A 12670-nucleotide genomic window follows, 5' to 3' on the forward strand; every position below is an offset into this window, starting at 1 on the left:
GCCGCTATTTTTAAACCAGAGTGATAGGAGAGTGTCTGGACTCCTCCCTTCCTGGGTGTATAGCTAGTCTGCCTAGCACATCAAAAATCCTCTCAATCAGAAGCCAGTTGTATTAAGTGTGGTTGAAAATAGATCCAGTAAAGCTGACAGATAAGCTGTATTCCTTAAAAAAAAAAAAAAAAAAGCCGTCACTTACTAATTATCTCATATTTGAGGAAAACCTGTTAATCTCACTTAATATGACAGTATCAGAATTGCAGTATAGCTCAGAGAAAATCATGATTATTCCTTCTCTTCGTGACTTACAACAATGTTTGCAGTTTCCATGTGGCTATTAGATACCATAGCAAAGCCACAGTTAATAAGACCATCCATTCTTGATGTTCAAAATAGGTGGAAAACCCAATGAAAAGTCTTGTTGTAGTTTTCCTGTTTAGCAATGCCCCCGTACTACTTATATTCCCTGTTCAGTATTTTGTCAGTGTTCATATTGCAAGAATGGATCTCTTCTTCAAAGTCTCCCTTTTGGATAAGCAATGAGATTTAAAGGTCCATTTCTTTTGGTCTTCTTGACAGTGCTTTGAGGTGGGCATTATTCATATTATAATTTTACAGGTGAAAAAGCAGAGGCCCGGAAGAGCTAAGGGTCTTGCTGTAGTCACAATGGTCTCAGGGCTTCCCCTCTGGTCGCGAGCTCATTCCAGCGCTCCTGGGCTGCGTCTCTGGCCTTCTCTGGGTGGATCCGTTATTTGCTCTGTTTTCCAGTCATTCTTTCACTGCTGCCTACAAGCAAACCAGACCCACTTTTCCTGTGCTTTGGCAAGGACTTGTGGTTGGGTTGCAGTCGGTTGCAGCAAAGGGAAGCCAGAGGCCTCCCTTGGTCATCGTTGGATGTCCTGACATCCTCCGCTCCTGCCCAGCGTGTGGCAAGGGTCCTCTCCCCATCCTGGATGACAGGACAGGCTCCCACATGGTGTGTTGGCTGCGGATTTAGGGCTTGTTGTGTGAGAAGATTCAGGAAGCTATGCAAACAAGGAACTAATATCTCTCACCTGCCTTCAATCCTGGCTTTGCTTCCTGTCTGAGAAATGTTTTGGTGGTAAATTTGCTTTTACATTAAGAAAAAAAAACAAAACGTTTTGGTGGAAACTGTTTCAGTACAATTCTAATGATGCTCGGAAATGGAACTTGCTTTGGAGGAACGGGGATGAGGGACCATGGGACTAGAAATTGAATTCTGAAAAAAAATTTTTTTAAAGATTTTATTTATTTATTTGACAGAGAGAGACACAGTGAGAGAGGGAACACAATCAGGGGGAGTGGGAGAGGGAGAAGTGGTCCTCCTGCGGAGCAGGGAGCCCGATGCAAGGCTCGATCCCAGGGCCCTGGGACCATGACCTGAGCTGAAGGCAGATGCTTAACAGCTGAGCCACCCAGGTGCCCTGAATTCTGAAATTTCTTAAGAGAGGCTATAATGAGAATAATTTATAGTTTGATAAACTTTTTCTTAAATCTAGCCATCACCCAGTCTGTTCTATCCCAGCCCCCACTGCATTTACTCCCAAGGGCTTGGACCCTGGGTGGTGATGCGTTTTGTGTTCTGTTACTTTGTTCAGCTTGCCTGGGCCCAACGGCAGGGACCCTAGAACCTGAAGGTGCTGACAAGGATGACCTGCTGCTGTTGAGTGAGATCTTCAGTGCTTCCTCCTTGGACGAGGGGGAGTTCAGCAAGGAGTGGGCTGCTGTGTTTGGAGACGACCGGCTGAAGGAGCCAGCGCCTGCTGTGGCCCCAGGAGAGCCAGACCCCAGGCCCCAGACAGGCTCAGGATTCCTTCCTTCACAGCTTTTAGACCAAAACATGAAAGACTTACAGGCCTCACTACAAGGTATGTACCATGGGGATTGAAATAGGGGTTTTTTTGGTTTGTTTGTTCTTTATTTTTAATTCAAAAGCCTCTTCCTTCCTTGTCTTTTTTTTAATGTTTCCTGATTTTTATTTTATATCTAGTGTCTTTTTGTGGCTGTTTTTTCATCTTTGTATTTTTCTTTTATATCCAGTGACTTTTTAGTTGAAATCTCAGAATCATATTCCAGCTTTAAGATATGTTGCAGGGTTTAAGATCTTTTACTTCTCATCATTTTCTCCTCATGTTCACATTTCCTTTTAATAAAAGGTTAGAGAGGTGGCCCTCAATCTTACTATCTTGCTCTGATTGTAGGCTTTTGCCGGGCATACTTTAGAGGATCAGATTGTCTTCACAGTCATGGACCAGTTGGCTTAGCCATTCCTGCCTGGACAGTTCTCCACATGGCTATAGTCATGCCATGTTTCTGGTGCCAAGTAACATCCCACTGGGCTTCTTAACTCTTCTCACATTGGATTTTATCTTGCTTCTTGCTGTCTCTCCTTCCTGGCCCATCCCTGCCCTGAGGATGCTCTCAGCTCAGCTGTTCCTGTTGTTTCTGAAACACGTGGCCCAACAGCCCCATGCATCTTGGCCACCACAGAAATGCAGTTGCCACACTGATCATCTGTGGCCGGCAACATTGGTCAGGGTGCAAGGCACGCTGGCTGAGAACTACCGGCCTGGGGAGCACCTTGATTTAGAGTAGAGAACTCAAACTCAGATTGAAATTGAAATTTTAGTTTGAGTTTCTAAATAGACCTTGGGAAGGAAACTATTTTCTAGTATTCCAACACCTTTTTCCTTCTTTCATGTCACCTTAATTTTAAGACAGGAATCACTATTAAGAAATTTTCAAATTGTTTTGGTTTTTCCATGAATGTGGGCTATCTCCTTAATAAGTGTTTATCTGGCACTTAAAGCTGAGAACAAACAGCAGAGCTGGAATGATTAAGTAATTATGAGCTATTAAAAAAAAAACCTCAGGTCTTTGGAGATGAGATCATGGATACAGCAAGAGTTGGTGGGCAAGACCAAAAAAAAAAAAGGTCTTCCCTCTTTTTTTTTTTTACGAAATACACCATTCCTTTTATCATCTTCTGTGAGTCTCATTTTGTAGCTGTATCGTTTATTTTCAGTAACGGAGTTAGAGATAGGAGGGATGAATGGAATCCAAAAATACTTCACCCCCAGTCTCAGCCCTGGGTTTCGCCATCTCTTTCATGGGGCTCCAGATGAGCCAGGCTGCCGGTGACTTGAGTTTCACCCCCGCCCACCTGTGGTAGAGGTGCTGACGAGCCGTGGGAGAGCTGGAAGGCCAGAGCCAGGATCCACTACTCAGATCTGGGGGCTGCTGGAGACTCTCCAGCTGTGCTACAGGATGAACCCCACTCAGGCCCCCAGCTGTGAAGGCCCACAGGGACCGTGGTGGCAGTGCTCCCCCTTAGCTGGGGTGGCTGCGTGTCACTCACTTGTGAGTAGCCCCCACTGACAGCTGAGAAGTCAGAGCTCCATGCCCTCTTCCTGAGCAGGCAGAGTGAGATCTCAGCTCAGGGCCCATGGCCCCGAACTATGCCTGAGAGTTATGACAGGAGCCATGGCTGTGGACTTCACACTTTAGCCTTGTCCCAAGTCCAAGGAAACGGCACTGGAGTAATGCTTGGGTCTAAGGAGGGAGGTGATCTGATAGTGAGAAATGTAAGCTTGTTGTAGAAAGAGGTATTCTTGTACTGGGAGACCAAGGGAGCCCATTTATTTCTCAAGCTACCAAAATCTCACTTAAGGTTGCCACCCTACTCCTAGCTCCTTAGCAAGTTTCTCATTGATTCAACAGAGATTTATTGGGTCCTTCTCTGTGCCAGGCACTGGAGATTCACCTGAGAATATAACAGAAAAGGCTTCTGCCTTCCTGGAACTCACATTCTCATGAAGAGGAGGTAATGAACAATAAACATCATAAAGAAAAAAAATCACAGACTAGGTTAGAAAGTGATCCGTATTATGGAGAAAAGGAAAAATAGAACCAGGAGATAGAGAGTGCTGGGTGGATGGCAAGGCAGGTCAGTCTGTAGAACTAAATAGGATTCTTATAGAGAAGATGAGATCTGAGCAGACTTGCAGGAGGTGAGGGAATCGGCCATGGGGAGATGGGGACAAGGGGAGCACAATGCCGGTCAGTGCCTAAGGCAGCACATGCTTGGTGTGGTCAGGGGTCTGCAAGAAGAGCTCTGTTGTTGGAGTGAGGCAGGGAGGCAGAGGCTTGGCCATACAGGGCCACATAGCCTTTGGAAGAACCTGGGCCTTTTTTGGGGATCCAAGCAAAGCTGGGAACCATCACAGTGTCTTAGACTGACGATGCACATGATCTGATTTACCATTTAAAAGGATTGTCCTGGCTGCTAAAAGTTTCTTTTTCTCTGCTGGTATTCTATGAAGACCAGTGTTAAAGGAGTTGTTTTTTATCCTCTGAGTTACCATGTTTCCTTTGCATGCCAACAGCCACAAATTGAATGTCTATGGAACTCAAAATGACAGAAAAAAAAAAAGTGGCACCTAAGTGTTTGAAAGAGGAAGCCCATTTAGCTTCTACCACACCTATGGATTCCCAACAGGTGCTCCCACAATTCTAGCCCTGATGCTGTCCTGACGCAGGGAACCTTCAAAACAGATGTGGTACAAATAAAGAACAGTTACCCTGCTTCGATGACCAATCATATTACCCAGTTACAACCACATTCTGTGCTTTTGCCAGGACTTTCCCCACGTGCCTAAAAAAGAGGAAAAGATGAGTATTGGCTCTAGATTTTTTTTATTACTTCCATGTTCTAGATAAAGTCCATCTATATACATGAATTACAAAAGCATCTAACTGTTAAACTTCTGATACCTCGTATTGAAACTGCTTCCCCTGATTATCCAGATCAGCTCAAAAACCAAATTAAATAAACAACGGAAACAAATAAGTTTTCAAACACAGCATGGAGTAGAAAGGCTCTCTGGCATGTTGGTTTAGTGAAACAAGCAGTCGCAGAGTTAACTTACCTAATCCTCACCACACCCTTCCCAGGCAGGTACTATCATCATTTCCTTGTTAGGGCTCAGGAAACTGAGGAACAGAGGAGCTAGGTAATTTGCCTGAGATCATACATCTGGTAGGAGGCAGACAGACTGTGAACCCAAGCCATCTGACTCTGGAGTCTGTGCCTTTCACCATTCTGTTGCCTCTCTGCACCAAGTCTCTGATGGTAAATGTGATTCCTCTGTGGGTTCCTTCAGGCCTCTCCTTGGATGCTCCCAGAGGAGCAGGACTTGTCGTGATTAGTCTGGCCCTGGGTGTCCTGGACACACACAGAGACCAAGGACAGGTGGTTGCCATGGAGGAGGAATGTAGGTGTAGGGAGGCAGGGTCCCTGTCGACCACAAAAATTGGATGATGTTCCAGAAAGAATCTGAAATCAAGATTGTCTACAGAATCTTCTCCTGTGCTAGCAGCCACCCACATCTTCCCTGGAGTGCATTCCTGCTCAGTCTCACCACCATTGTCCTAGTTCTCTGTGAGGTCCAGGTGGGGCTGCATCCTCCAGGTCAGAGTGCCAAGAGAACTGAGGGAAACACTCCAGGCTCCAGCTGCAGCAACATCTCTCTTCCACAGGCTGCATTTTCCTCCCCTCTCCCCTCCTCACTTCTCCTTCACCTCTTCTATCTCCTCCCCTCCTCTGTCTCCCCATTTTCTTCTGCTGCCCTCCCTCCTTTGTCCACTCTCCTCCCTCTGCTCCCCTATGCTCTGGGAGAATAGAAAGGAAGGGAGATTTAGTAAGATAACAATTATATTTTCCTCCTCCCCCCACCCCAACTTCAAGCTCTAGGAGAGCAAAACAAAGCAACTTACATTTAGGATCAAGTTGGGCTGAACATTTAAAAGAAGAGTTGTGGGACGCCTGGGTGGCTCAGTCGTTAAGCGTCTGCCTTCGGCTCAGGTCATGATCCCAGGGTCCTGGGATCGAGCCCCGCATCGGGCTCTCCCCTCTGCAGGAAGCCTGCTTCTCCCTCTCCCACTCCCCCTGCTTGTGTTCCCTCTCTCGCTGTGTCTCTCTCTGTCAAATAAATAAATAAAATCTTAAAAAATAAATAAATGAAAGAGGAGTTGATTTTATGTAGGATTTCTAAGAGTTTCTGAAGTTACCAGCATGATAGGGGCTAGGGTTTCCTGTCATACAGTGATGAGAAAATCGTACCTTCCGGAGGCCTCTTAAGGTGGCTAGAAAGAGAGCTGGCCAGAGGGGTTGCCCAAGGTGGGAGACAAGGTGAGGCTGAAAAACCTCATTTGACATTCTTCTCCATTCTCCACCAATACCCCAAATTTAATTTAGAATTAGACGCTGATACTGAAAAGACTACCATCTGCTCAAAATAAATGCACCAGGACATCTTTTAATTTAGGATTCTGCAAACCAAAGTTAGGAGTCTTGTTCCACATTCTCACAAACATACAGCCCTGCGTTCCTTCTGGATATTCTTTTGTTTTACACCATGCCTAGGTGCTTTTGCCATCTGGGTGGGTTTCTATTTAAGGCTAATGTAATGTCAGACCTTGCATTATCTCAAATTCACCTTTCCTCAAACTAAGCTCACCTCTTGCCATTCCTGGCTTAACTTGCTTCCAGATAACTGATCTGAGATGAGTTGGAGAGGACTGTGGGGTGCAGTTAGAGTTTGAACATGGAGTAGGCACTCTCGGCATCAGCCAGTAGAATTTTTGTTCCATTAAAGAAGGAGCTTGTTGAGGAGCATCTGCAGGTCGTGGGTATGTGCAGAATTTAAGTGCCTCAATTAATCCATAGAAGGAGACTTGATCATCTACTCCACCCTCATTTTATAAATGAGGAAATCAGGAAATCCCAGATAGGTCTTGTGACTTGCCAAGTAGTTGCAGTTTTATATCCACCATTTGCCTAAGTTCTAAACTCCTCAGCTTAGCTTACAAGGTCCTTTAGAACCTGACCCAGTCCCATTGCTGCCTACACTTCCCACACCTTTACTTAGCATGACTTAATAACCTTGTTTTGCCGGAGACCCATGTATTATGTCAGTAAGTTGGACTCTAGCCATATCGAACTTGAGTGAGTCTGGCACATGCTCTTTCTCCTCCTTAGAGCATGTCTCCTGCCTCAGACCCATGATGCTTGCTTTCCCTGGTTAAGTTCTCATCCTTCAGGTTCTCAGCTTCAATGGCATTTTATCCAGGGAGCCTTCTTGACTCCCTCTCCCCGCCAGCAGTCAGGGTTAGGTGTTTCTGCCTCCATTCCCTTTACACCCAGTACTTACTCATTCCTCTTCTCTCACATCATTGTAAGATTGGTGTAATTTTTTGTCTCTTGCTTTTGGTTGTTATGGGCCGGGCCCATGTTTATGTTGCTCACTATCATGTTTCCAGAACATGGCTGAGTGCCTGGAATACAATAGATGTTCAAAAAAAGACTAGATGGATGGATGGATGGATGGAAGAATGGATGGATGGATGGATGGATGGAAGAATGGATGGATGGATGGATGGATGGATGGATGGTTGGATGACAAGAAGGGAGAGAGAGAACAACAGACATTGTATCACTAGATGAAAAGAAAGCAATCCTAAACTAATCTCAGGGGTTGCTCCTCATGTCTGCTGAGCTGTACTAAACTTTAGATTCAGCTTAGATTTATTGGTGGCCTGCTCTCTAACCTCTGTGCTCCCTGCTTTCACCTACAAGATCCCATTTTATTCATGCAACAACCTAATGAGGCAGGAATTTTTACCCACCCTTTGCAGATATGAAAATTGGGGTCCAGAAAGGGAAATGTGGATGGCAGGGTGGTGCTTGACTACCATGATTGTGGTGTTCCCACTTTCCCCTTCACTGCCAACCCCAACTCAGTGTCCCCAGGCTGTGATCATCAACCCAGCCCGGGCTTTTGCTCTCCCAGCTAGTTAAATTACATTCATGGTAAAGTGCTCCTCTGGATGGTGTTTTTTTGGCTTCACTTAACTGCTCTAGCTGGCCAGTGTTATTTCTGGCTGATTTATATTTTCCCTTATGTAAGTAAAGGGGGCAGGATTGTTCCAATAAAATTTTATATGTGTTTCCTGCAAATGGGTAGCACAGTTGACATATCAAAGGATCTGTGAGCTAGAATCGTCATTTTGTTCACAGAGCTCTCCGCGCTTGCTCTGCGGCCCCCACCCTTCACCACCCTCTCCTGACACAATTACTCAAAGATGGGGAGACATCTTTCTAGCCACACCTTCATGTTAAAAACACCTCAGCCAACTAACACCAACTAGAGAACAGTTGATGGCAATTACAGGAATATTAGCTACACTAAGTTCTCTTTAAATAGCATTTTTTTCCTGACAGAAGCCAAGATATTTGAAATCTGACTTGGCATTCCATCCATAATTACTCTCATTGCACCCCTCCCCTAAATAATTCCCAAAGTGATATGAGTGAGGATGACATTGCAGCTGAGCTTGGTGTTTTCTTTTCTTTTTCTCTTAGGTGGTGTCTCGGCCATACCATTTTCTCCCCTCATGCACATATAGTCCATTGTTAGACTTACACTTAATAGCTGTTCTAAGGAAACAATGTGACTTGGCAAACTAGCTGTTGTTTCTGCCTCTCACTATGGGGCAAGGGAATAATGATACCCTGTGTCTTTGTGAAATTTCTGAGGTATGCTGTCCCCATTATCTTAGTCCCCAAAGAGGGCATATCTTCAGATTCATCATTCTTCATGTTCTCTGCTGTAGAGAAGCCCTCAAATCCATAGATTCTAGATGTTACTTGTATGGTTCATGAGTGTTTAGGCGAGCAATTAAATTAAATCATCCATAGTTACAAATGAATCCAATTAGAAGCCATTTATTGTCTTTATAAAGGAATATGCCATTATAATCCTTGAAGTGATGGGCTTGAAATATGATTTATATTTCTGGTACTTTTAAAATATGGCTTGATATACAGACATTTTATTTATTTATAACTTTTCGGGAACATGCTCATTATGTAAAGTGAGGGGAGCTCCATTTTGACATGTGGATTTATTTCTGCCTCCTTTAGGAATGTGTTCCATTTTATAGTCCGAAAAATACAATGCTTTGAACCTGCCTTGCTTTTCGAACATTATCTGCAACCATTTTAAAAATGAATGTTGTGCATATTTTTGAAATGGGAAGAATTATCTCATTGAGTTCCCACTGTATCAAATAGCATACAGAGATCAGGGAGGGTTGACTTCTATACATCTCATTTGGCTTTGCTCTGAGTCAGTTCAGATTCTATCTGGAAGTGTGGGCCTCCTTGAACTCAGAGAGCTTCATGGGACTGAAGAGCTTAAAACTGCAGGACCTGAGAAGGTGGGGTTTTGAGACAGACCCCTCTGTTTCCTAGGAGGGCCTCTGTCTTTGTCTGGCTCTGGCCTCAGCCAAGGTGTTGGACCTTATCCTGATGGACATGATGAGCCTTGCAGCCTCCTTGGAGACCACTTATGACAGTGCTTCCCAAACTTGCACTTGCATAACAATCACTGGGGGGTTGTTAAAACAGTTTCCTGGGCTTTGCCCCTAGGGATTCTGATTCACTGGGTCAGGGTTGGCCCTGGGAACTTGCATTTCTAGCCAGCTCACAGGTGGTGCCCATGCTGCGGGTGTGGGCACCACAATATAGGAACCACTGCTCTGAGAGATTGAGGTCAGGCTTGCAGGGGTTGGTGGAAAGGTTCCATGGGTCTTGACTACTTTGGTGTTGGGGACAGGGTTGTAGGGAAAAGGGTAAAATTTACTCAGTTACATTCTACCTCTTTCAGCTTTATTTGGCATACTGTGGATCCACAGCTCTAACTTCCCACATTTACCACTGTTTTATGTGATTTGTGCTTAGAAGTAATGCTCATGGGCCAGTTATCTAGGAACTAGGGAAGTTGTGTTACTCCTGGATTACACAAATATGTCAGTTTTATAACTTTTTTTGAACTATAATTTACATACCATAAAAATCAGCCATTGTAAAAGTGATTCAAGGATTTCTGGTAAATTTATACTGTGCAATAATCACTGTAGTCCAGCATTAGAACATTTCCATTATCCCAGAAAGCTCCTTCAGAATCTGGTGCTTTTGACTGTTTATGAATTATGTTAATGACATATTCAAATACCTTTCCAAAGAATAGTAATACTTTAAAAAACCCTCTCTATGTTCGCATTGTTTTAGATCCAATAGATAGATCGCAGGCCACCTGTTTCATTTGTCATTGGTTAGTCTTCATAGAGTTTTTTGTATGCCACTTGCCCAAAATAAAATAACTCAGCCAGTATTATAACATCTACTGTGCCAAGCATTGTTTTGCCATCTCTTAAAATAATGCTTCATAAGTGTACTTCTCATGGTTTAAGAATATTCTCCAAGAGTTTATCATAATTCAACAGCCATCATGTGCCAGAAGGTGCACTAAAGGATGGTAAAGATGAATAATATGTGATTCCTGCCTTCAGGAGGCTCACAACTCTAGGGGATGACACAAAAATGCAAACTAATAAATATAGTAAGATTCGCTAGTTAAGTCCCCTATTACGCATCTTAGAATAATGGCAGGGGAAATGAATAGCATGAAATCCTGTAATTTTTTTGGCATAAGCTCCGTGACTTTCTTGCTCCAGAAATTGGCTTCACTGGCCCAGCTGAACTGTGCCATCCAAACATGTTGTCTCATGAGGGCCTTATCAGAGACAAAACCTTTTCTGAAGAAAATGCTATAACCAGAGCATCCCCGTAAAAGGATACAGTTTTAACAATGCTGGACCCAATAGTGGTGCATCATCTGATGGTCTGTGTTCCACAGTGAGAATCAAGAATGGATTTAGTCCACAACACCTTTCCTATACTGCATTAGGTATTTTGGAGCACAATGAAGAAACAATTTCTTGTCTCACTGAGAAGACAGGACTTCTACACCAAGAATTAAAGCAGACGTGCAAAGAAGTATTTGGTAAAGTTCTAAATTAAATGTAAGCCATACCCAAACATCTAGCACACATAGTGAATGCCCTGGGAAACGGGGCTTGCTTCCCCCAAAGCAGGACTGCCGAATGCAAAATGCCACGTACACATGAGGGGCAGGCAGAACGCAGGGACGTTACAGAATGTTGGGTTTCACAGGCTAAATGCCACTGTAAGATAAAGCATCAAGTTAAGGGGGGCTTGCTTTCCCCTCATACATTTGGACTAGACTACCACTTATTTCTGTGTATTAACTAAACTTCTCAATTTAAATTAGCTGTATAGAGAATAAATGAGCTGGATCATAATAAAGTAGAGAAGACTTGCAGTTTATTAGTTATATTGCTACATTTACTGGTGGTCACTTCTTTAAGCTTTCTCCATTTATGACAGAAAGGCAAGGCACTTAATTTCCTTGGAATGCAATGGATAATCTTTGGTGTGACCATGAAATAATGTTCTTTGAGAAGAAAAATGGGGATAGAGCTAAAAGAAAAAATGTCTTAACCTTAGCAATTTCACAGTTTCTTTTTTCAAAATCCAATCTTTTCCCTAATTTTCCATACTTATGAATTGGGCATGATTATACATATCGACTGTCCCCTAAAACCTATCCCAGGCATGAGGATTATGGCAGTAGGGCCTGTCACACCACCCTCTTCCCTTTCTTTGGAGGCCACTGTGGGTGAGACCGTGTGTGCGCCCAGCAACTGGGGGGGTGGTGTGTCTGCTCTTCCCTAGACCTAACCACCTCTGGTTTTGAACATTAGGCTGGTCAGAGGGCAATGTCAGTCCTCCTCCTACTCCATGGCCAGCACCACAGGCAAGCAGTCCAAATGACAACAGCCCTGCAATGAAAAGTAATACAGTGTTTTATTCCCTGGAAATGACAGTTGCCTTCCTTTCCACTGGCCTGTTTTCTGTCTTTCTTTACTAATTTCTGTTTGAGCACCCAAGGGTGCAAATCAGGGGCTACAAGGGTGGAGAGTTTTGCATTCTGACTTTTTCTGGCATAGTGTCCTAATTCATAATTCCCTTTATCAAACCAAATGAGGAGGAATCAAATTCCCATCTCCACGTGGCTGGGTGCTGCCCGACATTGGGTGGATACAGCAAGGTAGGAAAGACCACTGAGGTCTGCTGTCTTTAACTGAAAATACCATTGCCACCACCAAACAAGGCATTTAATTAGTGCTCCTTGGAGAGAGCTGGCTTTCCTTCGTTGTCACGGGAGGGCCTTTCAAGCTCATGGGATTGTTCTTTTTTGAGATGGGCCCCCAGAGAGAGCATGTGCTCTACTGAAGATCTCTGTATTTGCAGCTGCCTCTCTCTTCTTTGGTCATCACCCACTTTCCCCGTGTTGATCACAGGAAGTAACAGGTGGTGTCTTTATCATCCAGAAGCATCCCCATGATGTTCTTTTAGGTATTGCACAGTTGCACCTGGTTTCCCAAACTCCAGCAGTGGAGGTCTAGGGAATGTGAGGGCTGCCCCCAAAGTATAGTCACCTGACTCCTCCTAGCAAGGCCATAGCTATCTCTGAGGGCTGCCCTAGATCTTTGGGAGGTTAGGGGGAAGGGGGAGTGGGTGTAGCGTATTTTTACTGGAGATATCTTTAAGATATCTTGATATTCCCTATCAAGACTAGAAATAGGCTCATCCTCTTTGAATCAGTCTTGCTCCATAGTTTCCTGTTCCTACATGACTAAAAATGAGTTATTCCCTTTTTTAAAA

General features: G+C 44.0%; 1 protein-coding gene across 23 annotated transcripts in view; it reads left to right on the plus strand.

Moving 5' to 3' along the window:
- ICA1 (islet cell autoantigen 1) overlaps nt 1-12670 on the plus strand; it is a 146494-nt gene that overhangs the window by 126339 nt on the left and 7485 nt on the right. For all 23 annotated transcript variants that reach the window (XM_081800489.1, XM_081800491.1, XM_031031410.2 and 20 more), the window contains one exon: nt 1617-1886. In XM_081800489.1, the coding sequence (XP_081656615.1) occupies nt 1617-1886 (270 nt within the window). The remainder of the gene's footprint in view (nt 1-1616; nt 1887-12670) is intronic.

Source organism: Leptonychotes weddellii, chromosome 12 (assembly GCF_054177405.1).
Source record: "Leptonychotes weddellii isolate Sample4059 chromosome 12, ASM5417740v2, whole genome shotgun sequence".
NCBI lineage: Eukaryota > Metazoa > Chordata > Mammalia > Carnivora > Phocidae > Leptonychotes > Leptonychotes weddellii.